The sequence below is a fragment of the Lathyrus oleraceus genome, unplaced genomic scaffold (assembly GCF_024323335.1).
Source record: "Lathyrus oleraceus cultivar Zhongwan6 unplaced genomic scaffold, CAAS_Psat_ZW6_1.0 chrUn1024, whole genome shotgun sequence".
In the NCBI taxonomy this organism is placed as follows: Eukaryota; Viridiplantae; Streptophyta; class Magnoliopsida; order Fabales; family Fabaceae; genus Lathyrus; species Lathyrus oleraceus.
In genome coordinates this window covers 1-15,451 of record NW_026113415.1, presented here as the reverse complement: position 1 = coordinate 15,451, position 15,451 = coordinate 1, and the positions used below count along the sequence as shown (strand labels likewise).

Below are 15,451 nucleotides of genomic sequence, written 5' to 3'. Positions count from 1 at the left end.
TCAAGGGAAGTTATTTAATTAATGATTTCATGCATATTTGAACTTATTTGAGTGTCCTCAATCATCAATCCATCAAGATATGAGGTGTGGACTTGAGAAGTTGATCAGTTAATTCATCTGGCTATTTTGAAATACACTGAGACCTAACTTTTTATGTGTTGGTGAAATGGAGATTACCCCAAGAGAAAAAATGGTCTTAGGGATAATATGAACAACTTTCATGTTCATCAAAAATTGATTTGAAGCTTTGAAGGTCATCATCCATTCCAAGACATTATAGGTTATTTTGATTGAAACCCTAATTTTGGGTCAACTTCCCAAGAATAACTCATTCATTTTTCATGATTTTGAGGTTAGATTAAAGAATTGGAAAGCTTATTGAGTCTACTTCAAATGTTATGTTGAGTAAATAGAAAAATCTCAAATAAATACATGTGATAATCCAAAACATTATAGTTCACTTTAGGCCAAATGCATTGAAATGTGAAAAAGTCCAACTTCAAGTGCCCATAACTTCTTCATTAAAAATCCAAATGATGCAAAATTTGAGTCCAAATTGATTTTATTGAAAATATCTACAACATTCATGTTGAAGATTTTGTCATTTGGAGCTTGCATCATTGAAACAGAAGGGCTTGAACATTGACCAAATTTGGAAATTTCACATAGGCATGTTTTGCACCCTACACTTCAAGCTCAAACTTCATTAATTTCCAAGGCCCAAATGAAGTTTTGATCAACATGGAATTTTCGAAAGCTTCTATGAAATAGTTCATTTTATGAAAATCATTCCAATTGCCATGCATGAGCTTGTGATATCATTTCTGCACGTCCAATTCTCATTTGGTGATGTATATCTTGCAATTCCAATCATAATTAGGCCCTCCATGCGCCTGTACAGGCCCATGCATGGAGGCCCTCTTCTCCCATGCACACTAGTTAGATCATGCATTCAGCCATCTCCATCTATAAATACCATGTCATAGCTTCACAATTCCTCAATCAAAGGTCGTGACTCAATTCTTCACAATTCAAAGGTTTTGCTCAACTGCATTTTGCTTCGAAATAGCTCATATATGATTCCATTTGCCTTGATTTTGTGTGATCTGAAGTCCTCTGCATAGAGGCATCATTATTGTGTTCTTAATTTTTGAAATCAAGCAAGTTCAGTTGAACACCGCCAAAGTTCCATCTCTGATTTCTCTCTCAATAGGGATCTAGAGTGGAATTGAGTGGCATAAGTGTGATGTACATCACTCCACCTTTCATTTGGTACCTGGATCGTGCGTTTTGGTGCACATTTGTTCTTCTCCAAATTTGAGCTCTCACCGGAGCTAGCTGGAGAAGACGGTGGCGCTGGCCACCGTCTGGTCTCCAGATCCAATCGTGGCCGTCCATTCTCATTTCCAGATTTGATCTAGGCCTCTCATTGTTATGACTTTTTAATAAACAGCGTGTGGTTGCATTGACTCACGTGTAGTGTGGAAGCGCGCTGAGAGCCATGTGATATGCCAGCTCAATTAATGAGCCATCGTCCAACGCCTCTCCTTTTTTCTAATTTTTAATTTCTGATTTCTATTTTCTTTTATTTCTTTTAATTCCATTTTATTTCTAAAATCCATATATCTTTCATTATTGGTCCAAAAATTATGGGACCAATTGCATTATTTCTCTTTTATTTTTTACTTTCTAAAAATGATTTTTAATATTTTTTATTTCATCATTTACTATTTTAAATAATTTTTTCTTTTCTGGTTATTTTTAATTCATTTTAATAGTTTTTTGATATTCAAAAAATACAAAAAATATTTTCTCAACCTCTTTGAATGATGATAGATCCATGAAAAATATTCTCATCAATTTATTAATTGATTTGAGATTTATTTGAGATTTTAGTTCAATTAGGTTATTTTTATGCATTTTTTATTGATTTAAAATAGTTTCTGACTTTTAAAAATGCTGAAATTTTTTGTCAAACTTCGTTTGACCTTGTTGAACTTGGGATAATTCACCTGGACTTTTCAAAATTGATTTGAAGTGAGTTTGAAGTTTGACCTTTCTTTTTATTTTTAATTCAAGTTTTATTTTAAATATTAAAAATGCCAAAAATATTTTGTTTATTTCTTGACTTCTAATATTCATTTTGCTTCTGTTTTCTGTGGTTTGACCTTGATCTTCCCTATCTTTGGTCAACATTTGTTGGTAATTAGTACATTCCATTCTTTTCTGCACTTTTATTCTTCTTCTTCTTCTCTTCTTCTTTTTTGATCAATGAGTTAAAGATTGGTGGTTAGTATTGATTAAAGAGGTTTAATCTTCCTTGATTCAAATCTAATTCATCTTGATCATGGATCAAGTGAATGGCTTTGTATTAAGGATATATTGCTTTCTAAATCATGCAAAGAACCTAAATCAATACAAGATCATTTCTCATCTTCTTTTGGCATGGCAAGTTGTTGGAGTTTGATTCACTAATCAGACCTCTAACTTGTGTTGTTGCCTACATTATTATTGACCGACCTCAGATAGTTGTGACTTCTACATAAGTCCAATTACGATTGCTAACATAGCGCTAAATTTGCCTTATGGCACACTAACTACTACACTAACCATTAACCATTAACATTTACTTCTTGCTCTTTACATTTATGCAATTTACTATTCTTGCACATATTATTCATTTGCTTTTCCCCTTTGCTCATTTGAGCACATGTTTATGTTAATGCAATTTCCTTTTGCTTACTTGAGCATATATTGTGTATATATCATTGTGCTTGTGTTTTGTTTTGTTTGTTGTGGACCAAACGCAAAGAAATGGACAAATGGACTTAGACTTTAGGACTTCCCCTATGCTAATTTGGAGTCAAAGAGCAACTAGGCATTGGGCCTTTTGAGTGCTATAAAAAGTCAAAGAGCAACTAGGCATTGAGCCTTTAGAATGTTAGAAATGCTAAAGAGAACTTTGAAGGACCAATTTCTAAACTCTTGCTTGTTCATTCTTGATTTGTTTGATAGAACTTTTAATGTGTGTGTTCTTGTGCTAGGGATTCCACATTGAGCCTAAGTGAGGAACCATTTCCATGAGCTTCTAAGAGAGAGAGATCTAAGAGCCATTGGGGATCTTCTAAGAGCTTGCTTGATTATGATTGACTGCTTGAGCTTACTATTATTTTGCTTGCATATTCCAAAGGATGGGAGCTACTTGGATCATCAATATGATCTCAAGAGAGGAACTCCATTTGTGGTCTTGTTTCTTATCCCTTATCTCTTGTATGATTAGGACTTTAGCCATTCTTCTTCTTCCCTCCACTCTAACCCAAGCCAAAACTTTTGTACAAACATTTAACATTTCTTTTCAAACATTAGAAACCTAAGCCTTATGCTTTTGATTTTCAAACTTTTTTTCATAAAACTTATTTTGAATTGAAACTTCTAAGTCAACTTTGACCATATTTTTGTACATACTTTTCATTGGTAATATAACCCATTCAAATGCTTTTGTGGTTTCAATGGCCACCCTCTTAATCAAATTTTTCATAACCTTTAGCTATTCGGTTTGAGTTATCCTTGAGGTAGATGTAATCCTCACCTATATCCTTAGTGATGGACAATGAGTCTTCCATGCTTATTATAGGGTTAACCCCTCACTAGCATGTTGAAGCTATCCTCACATGGTGGATTTTGTGTTTTTAGGTTGAGTTTTCTCCCTTGGATAACAAAAGACCTTAAGGCTTTTGGACCCAATCAATTCACCAACTCATTTTGAGATTTTTACCCCGAACTATGAGGTTTTGATCCTAATCTTTTTTAAGATGGTACGTAGGCAATGGGTTTATCCATCAAAATACAAAATGTAATAACTTGTACATTCTCTTCTCATCTCTTCAATCATGTTTTTGCACATAATTTTTTCACAAAATACCAACCTTACAACAAATTGAAAAGGGCTCCCTAGGAGTACCTAGGATGTTTTGGGTGCTTAAAACCTTCCCATTGCATAACCAACCCTTACCCCGATCTCTGACATTTTCACTAGTTTTTTTTTGATTCGATAAAACTTTTAGGTTTTTGTTTGTTCGCTTTCTAACCATTCCTTTGGATAATAGAAGTGTGGTGGCGACTCGACTTGTATGGTTTACCTTAGAATTGAGTCATATCTCTATGGTAACGAATACCCATTTTTGTACTTGCTGTTTTATTCTCAAATTATTTCTTCAATTAATTAATCAATTAATAGAAGAAAAGAGAATAGTATATATATATTAGGAATTCTCTTATCCTATTCGGAAGGATATCATTTCATAATTATGTATGACTGTTTAGGTCTCTAGTATGACTGACTACTTGATCAAATGTGGAGGAAAGTGGGATAAATGGCCAATACTACTGGAAGAATTCCTCTTTGGATAATAGGTACTGTAGCTGGTATTGTTGTGATCGGTTTAATTGGTATTTTCTTTTATGGTTCATATTCCGGATTGGGATCATCCCTGTAATAATCGCATGAATTTCGTTTTCGAAATGAAAGCATAAGAACTCAACAGGGATCCACTCTTTCTTTGATGAATTCGAGTGGGTCCCGTTGAGTTCTTCATAATCAGAATATTTTTGTAAGTCAGTCAATAGATAACTTTATTCTATGTTTCAAAAAATTCCAGATCCTGTTTTTAGGATCTGAATGAAAACGGAATCTTACTAGAAATATATTTCTAATATAGACTCATGATTCAATTGTTTTTTTTTTTTTGAAGTTAATTAAGAAACTTGTATTTGGTGAATTCAATTCCCGCTCTTTTTTTTTTGTCCATTCCTTCACTACGTATCTATTTCGACATAAACAATAAGGAATCGGACTCTAGGAAAAGACAACTTATCCATCCTAGAATCCTGTTTTCCGCTTTTCTATTTCTACTTTACTTAATATTCTGTACCTACCTATTTTTTAGGTTTAGTATCGAGTTAATTCTATTACAATAGAAATTCGAAGATTTCTATTCTAGAACATGAAAATCTGAAAACAGCGACATAATCATATGGTTCGAATTAATTCTATAGTCTTCTTCACAATATACATACTATAACTGACTAATTGTACGGTACAAGGAATTCTCTAAATATAGTATAAAAAAACTAGAAAGAACCAATGGTCTTTACAGAATTTATCAATAAAAATGGAGTTCTTTTTACCAGCTTAATATGTTGATAAATTCACATTCCTAAAAATTCATTTCGGACAATTGAACCTTCTCAAATTGTTTCTTTTTAAGAACCAAAAAGATTTGTGCCAAAATAATAGATGCCAAGAAGAGCAAGAGACCTTGGACACGTAATGGATCTTGAAGCACTATTTCTGCATCCCCCTGACCAAATCCACCCACATTAGGATTACTCGTTAATGGTTGATCAAGTTTGATAGATTCACCCTCTGAAACAAGAAGTTCTGGTCCTGGCGGTATAATATCAATCACTTCACGTCCATCTGATGCATCTACTATCGTTATTTCATATCCACCTTTTTCTTTTCGTATTATTTTGTTTACTACACCTGTTGCTGTAGCATTAGAAACATTATTATTACTCTTGCTTCCGTCGGGATAAATCTGACCCCTTCCCCTGTTCCCGCCTACGTATAGAGGATATTTTAAGAAGTAAACATCTCTCTTAGTAGCAGGATCCGGAGAAAGAATAGGAAAGGTAATTTCACTATATTTTTTCCCAGGAACGGGGCCTATGACAAGAATATTTTTTTTTGTGGGACGATAGCTTTGAAAAGACAAATTACCTATCTTTTCTTTAATCTGGGGCGAAAGACGATGAGGAGGGGCCAATTCAAAACCCTCTGGTAAAATAAGAACAGCTCCTACATTCAAAGCCCCCTTTTTCCCATTAGCAAGAACTTGTTTCACTTGCATATCATAAGGAATTCGAACAACTGCTTCAAATACAGTATCGGGAAGTACCGCTTGTGGAACCTCAATATCTACGGGCTTATTAGCTAAATGGCAATTAGCACATACAATCCGGCCGGTAGCTTCTCGAGGATTTTCATAACCTTGTTGGGCAAAAATGGGATATGCATTTGAAATGGGTGCTCGAGTTATTATATAGATCATGAGCAATACGGAAATAGATCGAGTAATCTCTTTCTTTATCCAAGAAAAAGCATTTCTAGTTTGCATGGTACAATCCTTGATCCTGAAAATTTCTACAATAAGATTAGGTAGGTTACTCAGTTCCCTATCCATGATTCTGCTATTTACTCGTATTCTTCCTATATTATAGGAAGAATACGAGTAAAACGAATAAGTGAAATTTGGAATGTTTAGCTTTTATATAAAAAAAAACAAATTTTAGAATTGGATCAGTGGGTCGTTTTTTCAGTCATTCCTGGAATGGAATTGAATCATAAATCAATACAAGCGACGGAGATACACGATTTAAATAACGGAAAATCCAGTATTTAAAAATTGTATCTAAAATGGCTGGCAAAATAGAAACAAGAAAAGATATAATATGATCATTCGGAATAAATCCAAAATCTTTATACACAGACCCAATCATTAGTTCCCAACCACCAGTCGAATGGTATCCTACACAGAACTCAATTAAGAAAAGAATAGAAAAAGCTTTGATTGTGTCACTTAAATTATATAGAAATTCTTGAACCCAAGAGTTAAGAATAATGAGTTCTTGATTACCCCTAATAGAATAAACACTTAGAATAAGGAAACATATTATATTTGTACAGAAATGCAAAATCGTATGGATATGATCTTGGTTGTTCGTCTGGATCAATTGGATGGTCTCTTTGTAGATTTCGATACGAAGGTTTTGTAAACGTGTTTCCGGATATTCCTTTAGCATTTCATCCAAGAGGAACAGTTCCTCGAACTCTAGGAATTTCTTTAAAATACTTTTTTCTTGAATAGTATTCAAGAAAATTTCGGATTCTTTCGTATTGTACCAATGAGTAATCCAAGATTCCAGACTTTTCTTAAATGTAAAAGAGATGCACCAGGGCAAAAAGACTATAGATGTAAGACATAGAAGGGGAATGAATGCTTTCTTTTTTGCCATTTTTCGTCCTCAGTTTCATCTTATTTTTCAACTGTATATATAATAATAATCCATAAGTTCTATTACAAGTAAATACAAGTAATAGAGCAGCTTAGCTTATAATATATCAATTTTTCATTTTTTCATATAAATTGATATATTATAGACTATTCTCGCTTTTTTATTCGTCCTTCGGTGGAACATTTTCTATTCGTCCACTCAATAATCTGGGCAACTCCACACTTTTTTTAGACGGTTGCGTGGAGGACTAGCATTAATAGAACTCAAGGGAATGGTCCCCTTTTCTCTTTCTCTGGTTTTCATAGAAAGGACAAGGACATCATTACTATCTGGGTTAGTTTTTTGTATGAGGCACTGACTAGCGTTCATAGGAACTCTGGGAATAATACAACGATCTCTTCCAGAAAAGCCGGAACGACAACTAAATCTCATTCGATATAACGTTAGAAAGATCTTTACAATTGCATACAAAAGCAGCCTGACCCTTTCTTCTCGTGGCACACTGGACAACTTCATCTGAATGTAAGCGAAAAACTTCCTCCCAAATGAATGTAAAAATTTGAAAGAACCACACAAAATAGTGAAACTGTTTTGGGACCCTGCTACAAAGGCAATCCATGAGTCTTCTAAACGATATGCAGGAAGACCTTCTGCCCAACAAATTAATTTTCTAGCAAAAACAAGCGATAAAACAGTTACTATAATACCCTCTACAGTCCCATCGTACAAAAATTGGACTACTATATATATTATATATTATAGTAATCCTTCGAATATTCTGAGTTATCTTTTTCATATATTTAGTTGATTTTTTTTGTGGAAAATAAAAGTCTTTTCTCAACATGAAGAAATAAAGAAGCCATTGCAACTGCCGGAAATAGTAGGCCTACTAAAGGAACAAAAAGGGATGGTAAGTTTATCATAAAATGGGATACCTCAATTTCATATTTTCTTTATACCTATTATTTTTTATTCTTATCTTATTACTTTACTCTTGTGTGTTCTAATTTTATTTTTGTATCATAGCCATAGCCTCTTATCTACTCGGATTGGATCTCGTCACCAAATTTGAAAAACATAAATAAAATGTCTGCATTAGTTTTCATTTTCAGTCCAATTTTAAGTCAAAGGAACGAAACCATGGAACTGAAATAACTCAGTTAAAAACTCCTTTAAAAGATGACGTGGTACGACTGCATCCAATAAGCCCCTGTCGAATAAAAGGTCAGCCGATTGGGAACCTTCAGGCACTTCCTTATTCAACAATTGTTCAATTACTCTTTTACCCGCAAATGCAATGGTTGCATTAGGTTCGGCAATAATGATATCCCCCAACATCCCAAAACTAGCTGTTACCCCACCAGTAGTCGGAGATGTAAGTATCGCTACATAGAATAACTTTTGATTGATTTGATAATTATATAAAGCAGAAGAAATTTTAGCCATTTGCATTAAGCTCAAACTTCCTTCTTGCATACGCGCTCCTCCGGACGCACATACTATAATAAGAGGTAAAAGTAGATTGGTAGCATATTCGATCAACCGAGTTATTTTCTCACCCACTACGCATCCCATACTACCCGCTATAAACTCAGAATCCATAACAGCTAGTGCTAAAGGAATACCATTTAGTTGACCTGTGCCTGTTTGAACCGCCTCCGGTAATCCTGTCTTTTCTTGATAAGAATCAAGACGATCGATATAAGATTGGTCTTTTTCCTCTTCCGAATCCACACGATTTTTCGCAGTTTGCAAATACAAGTCAAGTTGATTCATAATATCTTCGAACAACGGATGGATTTCCTCACGTTGATCTGTGCCTGTTTGAACCGTCTCCGGTAATCCTGTCTTTTCTTGATAAGAATCAAGACGATCGATATAAGATTGGTCTTTTTCCTCTTCCGAATCCACACGATCTTTCGAAGATTCTTCTTCCGAATCCAATTCAATGGGATCCGGAGAAAGCATGTCTTCATCCAGACGATCTTTCGAAGATTCCTCTTCCGAACCCAATTCTTTAATCGAATCAAATTTAATGGGATCCACAGAAACCATGTCTTCATCCATAGGATTCCAAGTATCTCGATCAATCGAAAGGTCGATTCTATCTGAACTGCTCATTTTCAAATGCTCGCCACAGTGTTCGCAAATATTCATTTTGGGTCGGAAAAATTGCTTAAAATTGAGTCCATAGCAAGTTTCGCATTGAACCCATAAACGAGCTAATTTTTCCATACAATTGGGATCGCTATAATCTATTGGAACAAAAGTACTCTTCTCTCTATTTCTAGGATATATCTCACTATATCTCTCACATATATCCTTTATATTAGTCTCATATATATCATCTGGATCGTATATACCATATATATCATTTGTATCATTTGTATCATTTATATCTAATATAAAAAATGGATCGTATATCTCATTTGTATCATTTGTATCGGATATATCAAATGGATCATATATCGCATTTGTATCATTTGTATCATTTGTATCTGATATATCATTTGTATCTGATATATCATTTGTATCATTTGTGCTCCTTATTAAAATTATAATAGTCCTTTGGACCTTATCGCAAATGTCACTATTAAAGTCAATATCCTCACAGATTTGAGAACGAAGATAACTCTCAATGCAACGATTAATGTTATTAGTCCATTTATATTTAGTAATATTAGTATCATTAGTATCATAAGCATAATATATGTCATATATATTGCTATTACTATCCCTAATTGAAAAAATTTTATCAGATAGTAAATTATCTATGTTGCTGACATCTGCTAAAGAATCAGCATGACTATAACTAGAATTTTCACTATTGTTCTTCCAGCTATCAATGTTATTATCCATATCAGTTAAACTAGATGGGTCTTCATTTATCATTTATCATTTATAATTTACACCGTTATTTTCAATAGGACCAAAACTCTCTATTGATTTACTTAAACCACACCTGTATTCTAAACCCCTATTAAAGATCATTGAATTGAACCACTTTCTTTGCATAGATTTTTCTTTTTTTCCTCCATTTACATGAAAATATGATAGATGAATGAAAATATTATAGATGAATAGAATAGCATAATCATAATCATTGTTCGATTTTCAATTAGTATATTTTCTAAATATACTAATTGAAAATAAGTAAAAAAGCTTATAGGGTCTACGGTATTTATCGATAAACTTTATTTATTGACTTTTTCCTAATATGTAGGTTGAGCAACTTTAGATGAACAATATATCCCCTCCCCTAGAAACGTATAAGAAGCCTTTTTATGCCTTCATGAAGAAAACTGGTGATATCATCAATCGGTTTCACCTGGGACGGAAGGATTCGAACCTCCGAATCACGGGACCAAAACCCGCCGCCTTACCGCTTGGCCACGCCCCATTTTCTATTCTATATATTATCTATTGTAATATAAATAGAAAATAAAATAAACCTTTATTTTTTGTATTATACTTTTATATTTCATTGTGAATATAAAAGTATAATACAAAAAAAGTGGATAATAATAAATTATATATATATAATAAATCATATCATATATATAATAATATATATAATAAGAAGATAATAAAAAAAATAAAAATACAATTCATTTTCTTAAAGAACAACATTTTTGTTATGCTTAATATCTTTAGCTTGGTCTGTATTTGTATTAACTCTGCCCTTTATTCAAGTAGTTTTTTCTTGGGGAAATTACCTGAAGCTTATGCTTTTTTGAATCCAATTGTAGATTTTATGCCAGTAATACCCTTACTCTTTTTTCTCTTAGCTTTTGTTTGGCAAGCTGCTGTAAGTTTTCGATAAGATATTTAATTTGAATAATGTCCTAAAAAAAGTCAGAATTTATTAGAAAACTCAAATTTGAATATTTTTAAAGATCAGATAAGTCTTACAGTGTGAATCCGTGATTACAAATCTTGCAATTTTTGGATAGACAATAAAAATATGGATCATCTCATCATTTCCTTTTTTTCCATTAAAAAATAAAAATTCTATTATTCGATTTGAGTCTACCACCAATACGTGGATCTTGATTGTAGATATGAAATACAATTTTTGGTAATGGTAAAAAAGGCTCAACTCTTACTACAAACCAATTTCTTAAGTTTTTTTGAAATAACTTCATTTCTTATAAACTGAGTCTCAAAGGAAACATAATATGAAATAGAAGAGAATCTATTCTCTTTCTCTGTCGTTTTTTTTAATTATCTTGGAGATTTTGTAATGCTTACTCTAAAACTATTTGTTTACACGATAGTGATATTCTTTGTTTCTCTTTTCATCTTCGGATTCCTATCTAATGATCCGGGACGTAATCCTGGACGTGAAGAATAAGAAAATCTTTTTTCTTTTCCTTACTTGTCCTGGATTTTGAAATATTTTTCGTTTTTCTATCTATTTTTCAAAAAGAACTAGTTAAAAATGAAAGAAACAGGGAATAATAATAAAAAAAAAAAAGAAATTCCATAAGTTCAAAAGAAAAAAATGCCAAATCATCAATAAACGGAAAGAGAGGGATTCGAACCCTCGGTACAAAAATGCGTACAACGGATTAGCAATCCGACGCTTTAGTCCACTCAGCCATCTCTCCCCAATTCAAAAAATGGAATGATTATGCTTATGATACCTCGCATAAACAAAAAGAACAAAAAGTAGGGCTCGAAAAAAGCCTTCTATATATCTTATTTGATATTGATCTTCATTTGATATATCTTATCTATCTTTTTTTTTTTTCTATTTGATTATAATTTTATTTCATTACTATTCATAATTCTATATTAACTCATAAATATAGATTCAAATATATATTCATTCTATATATACTAAATAGATAATCTAAATCTATAATTTTAGATTTTCTTTTTTAGTTTGTTTTTTTATCCAACCAGAGTCCAGCTAGGTACTGGCACAGCTCTTTTTTCCCATGAATCCTGGATAACAATGATTTATTTTTCTGTATCAGATTTGAAACTTGTAATTAATTCAAACATTTAAATATGATCAAACAAAAATAAAAATCACTTTGTGATCGTATATCCTACGAATGAATCAGGTAACGTATCTAAAAAAAGAAATAGAACTATGGATTCTTGCTTGCATAATGTATTTTTGTGTTATGAATTTAGTTTAGTAATTTTGTCGAGATCTATCTGTCAAAATACCTTCAACAAAATCCAAAAATGAGATTTGCCCCCTTTTCTAAATTTCATTAGGGGGCCCTTTACGAAACATGGAAACACTCTATTTCTCATAAAATTATGCACCTATTTCATAATTATGACTGATTCCCTTGTTGGACAAAAGATCGTTTTATATACAATAATGGTATTGTAGCGGGTATAGTTTAGTGGTAAAAGTGCGATTCGTTCTATTGATCCTGAATAGTTAAGGGGTCCCTTGCGTGATTCATATCACGATCAAAAACTGTATTTCTTACTTAAAGGGATTTAATCCTTTATACCTCTCAACGAGCAATTCGAGGAATAATATACATTATCGTAATTTGTATACAATTTAGAATTGATTCTAAAATTATGAAACATAAGTTTTTGCAATTGGATCAAGAATCCCTATTTTTGAATATAAGTAAAGGATCCAGGGAGAAAGATATCTAAAATTTGTTTCCAATCGTAACTAAATCTTCCCATTTTTGTATTTGTTTTGTATAGGAGAGAGTGAAGCAAAATAGCTATTAAACGATTTTTTTAGTTTACTAGAAACATCAACATATTTTTTTAGCTCGACGGAAATTTTATTCTTTTCCTAAAGATTCTATCAAATAGAAATAGAGAACGAAGTAACTAGAAAAAAAGAGATTGTTCAAATCCTCGTTTTCTATAGGGATCATCTAAAAAGCAACATTAATTGTATTCATACCGAAAGGCTGACATAGATGTTATGGGTGATTTTTTGTAATGTATTCCATCTATCTCTAAAATTATTCTGTAAAGGAGCTGAATGAAACAAAAGTTTCACGTTCGGTTTTGAATTAGAGACGTTCATTCATAAACGTCGACTATAACCCTTAGCCTTCCAAGCTAATGATGCGGGTTCGATTCCCGCTACCCGCTTATATTCGATTTCTCTATATATATTCTATTTTTTAGTAAATTTCTTTATTTAGTTATGAATATTCAATTTGAATTATTTAGTCTTATTCTAGTTAGAATAATTATTATTTCGATATTCGGATAGATAGAGTATTTTATAGAATTTTTTTTTTTCTTTCCCTTGAAATTTTCGTGAAAAGGGAAAGAAAAAAAGAAAAGCGTCCATTGTCTAATGGATAGGACAGAGGTCTTCTAAACCTTTGGTATAGGTTCAAATCCTATTGGACGCAAATTTATTACATATTGAATTTATTGCATATATATTACTTGAATTCGTATATTTCTAAAACTATATTGTAAATTTCTTATCTTGATTATTCTTATTTAAATTTTAAATATTGAAACAGACTAATTATCTAAATTATAAAGGTATGAAATTTGGAATCCATTTTTTTTCTACTTGTTCCTGAAGTCAAAAGAGTTCCATCTGTTCCTGAATAGCTTCCTTCAAAATGGCTTCTGCTTCCCCAGTGAATGTCTTGGTAGAAGATATGATTTCGTTGAATTTAGGTTTCTTCGTTTTTAAATAAGCCCGTAACTCAACGATAAATTTCCTTACCTGTGCAATTTCTACTGAATCAAGATAACTATTCGTTCCAGTATAAATAGTTATTATCTGTTCTTCCACAGTAAGAGGAGCTGATTGGGATTGTTTAAGCAACTCGCGCAATCGTTGACCTCTTGCCAATTGATTTTGCGTAGCTTTATCGAGATCGGAAGAGAATTGTGCAAAAGCTTCTAATTCTGCGAATTGTGCTAATTCCAATTTTAATTTACCAGCTACTTGTTTCATGGCTTTTATTTGAGCCGCCGATCCAACTCTGGAAACGGAAATACCCACATTAATTGCGGGTCTGATCCCAGCATTGAATAAATCGGCAGATAAGAATATTTGACCATCTGTAATGGAAATGACATTAGTAGGAATATAAGCTGAAACATCTCCGGATTGGGTCTCAACTATTGGTAAAGCAGTCATACTTCCTTCACCTAACTGAGAACTTAATTTAGCGGCTCTTTCCAAAAGACGCGAATGTAAATAAAAAACATCTCCGGGATAAGCTTCGCGACCTGGTGGTCTTCGTAATAGAAGAGACATTTGGCGATAAGCCTGTGCGTGTTTGGAGGGATCATCATAAATAATTAAAGTGTGACGTTCACGGTACATAAAATATTCAGCCAGAGCTGCTCCTGTATAAGGCGCGAGGTATTGTAATGTAGCTGGGGAATTTGCTGTTTCAGCCACTATAATAGTGTATTCCATTGCTCCTCTTTCTTGTAAAGTAGTTACTACTTGAGCCACAGAAGATGCTTTTTGACCAATAGCTACATAAACACATACTACATTTTGTCCCTGTTGATTGAGAATCGTATCTGTAGCTACTGCTGTTTTACCTGTTTGTCTGTCCCCAATAATCAATTCTCGCTGGCCACGCCCTATAGGGATCATAGAATCAATAGCAATAAGTCCTGTTTGAAGAGGCTCATACACGGAACGTCTGGAAATAATACCGGGAGCGGGAGATTCAATTAACCGAGATTCCGAAGTTGAAATTTCTCCTCGACCGTCAATAGGTTTAGCTAGGGCATTTACAACACGACCCAAATAACCCTCACTTACTGGTATCTGAGCAATTCTTCCTGTTGCTTTTACGGAACTTCCCTCTTGTATCATCAAACCATCACCCATTAATACAACACCAACATTTTTTGATTCCAAATTCAAAGCAATGCCTACGGTACCCTCTTTAAATTCTACTAATTCACCTGCCATTACGTCATCAAGACCATAAATACGAGCAATGCCATCGCCTACTTGAAGTACGGTACCTGTATTTACAATTTTTACTTCGGTATTATATTGCTCAATACGTTTACGGATAATTTGACTAATTTCATCTGCACGACTGGTTACCATGAATATTTCTAAATTTGATTCTTTTTCGAAGAAAAACAAAAATAAGTCTTCCCTATACTCTCTATTATAGTAGAACAACTAATCAGTTCTATAGTAGAACAACTAATCAGTTATTTTTTGCTTTCATCGACCCAAACATACCAATAGTAGCACCGATCGTACGTAAATGTAACTCGTTGTTTAAGCAACTATTAAGAGTTCCCAGAGCTCCTTGTAATGCTTGTTGTAAAACACTTTGTTGGACTTGATTAATCGCCCTTTGTTGTTCAAAATGAATGGTTTTATTTTTGTCATTTTCGAATTGTTCCAAACTTGTATAAATTAATT

At 33.0% G+C, this 15,451-nt stretch overlaps 4 protein-coding genes and 2 non-coding genes across 6 annotated transcripts; 1 reads left to right on the top strand and 5 right to left on the bottom strand.

Moving 5' to 3' along the window:
• Window positions 1-4,523: 4,523 nt before the first annotated feature.
• Window positions 4,524-6,245, bottom strand: LOC127115086 (cytochrome f). The gene has a single exon (XM_051046738.1). The coding sequence runs from the start codon at window positions 6,243-6,245 to the stop codon at window positions 5,217-5,219; it is 1,029 nt and encodes a 342-aa protein (XP_050902695.1). The 3' UTR covers window positions 4,524-5,216.
• Window positions 6,246-6,381: 136 nt separating this feature from the next.
• LOC127115087 (chloroplast envelope membrane protein-like) lies at window positions 6,382-7,085 on the bottom strand. Its single transcript, XM_051046739.1, has one exon. It carries the CDS (start codon window positions 7,075-7,077, stop codon window positions 6,382-6,384), a length of 696 nt encoding a protein of 231 aa, XP_050902696.1. The 5' UTR covers window positions 7,078-7,085.
• On the bottom strand, window positions 7,063-11,533 carry LOC127115084 (acetyl-coenzyme A carboxylase carboxyl transferase subunit beta, chloroplastic). The gene has a single exon (XM_051046736.1). The coding sequence runs from the start codon at window positions 9,967-9,969 to the stop codon at window positions 8,197-8,199; it is 1,773 nt and encodes a 590-aa protein (XP_050902693.1). The 5' UTR covers window positions 9,970-11,533; the 3' UTR covers window positions 7,063-8,196.
• A 67-nt stretch (window positions 11,534-11,600) lies between these two features.
• Window positions 11,601-11,687, bottom strand: TRNAS-GCU (transfer RNA serine (anticodon GCU)). Its single transcript has one exon. It is a non-coding gene; the product is annotated as a tRNA-Ser (tRNA).
• A 131-nt stretch (window positions 11,688-11,818) lies between these two features.
• Window positions 11,819-15,441, bottom strand: LOC127115085 (ATP synthase subunit alpha, chloroplastic). The gene has a single exon (XM_051046737.1). The coding sequence runs from the start codon at window positions 15,122-15,124 to the stop codon at window positions 13,619-13,621; it is 1,506 nt and encodes a 501-aa protein (XP_050902694.1). The 5' UTR covers window positions 15,125-15,441; the 3' UTR covers window positions 11,819-13,618.
• On the top strand, window positions 13,365-13,436 carry TRNAR-UCU (transfer RNA arginine (anticodon UCU)). Its single transcript has one exon. It is a non-coding gene; the product is annotated as a tRNA-Arg (tRNA).
• Window positions 15,442-15,451: the final 10 nt, after the last annotated feature.

Excerpts from the sequence above, each read along its gene's own strand:
- LOC127115084 (XM_051046736.1), bottom strand. The coding sequence starts at position 9,969 with ATGATAAATGAAGACCCATCTAGTTTAACTGATATGGATAATAACATT.
- LOC127115085 (XM_051046737.1), bottom strand. The coding sequence starts at position 15,124 with ATGGTAACCAGTCGTGCAGATGAAATTAGTCAAATTATCCGTAAACGT.
- LOC127115087 (XM_051046739.1), bottom strand. The coding sequence starts at position 7,077 with ATGGCAAAAAAGAAAGCATTCATTCCCCTTCTATGTCTTACATCTATA.
- LOC127115086 (XM_051046738.1), bottom strand. The coding sequence starts at position 6,245 with ATGGATAGGGAACTGAGTAACCTACCTAATCTTATTGTAGAAATTTTC.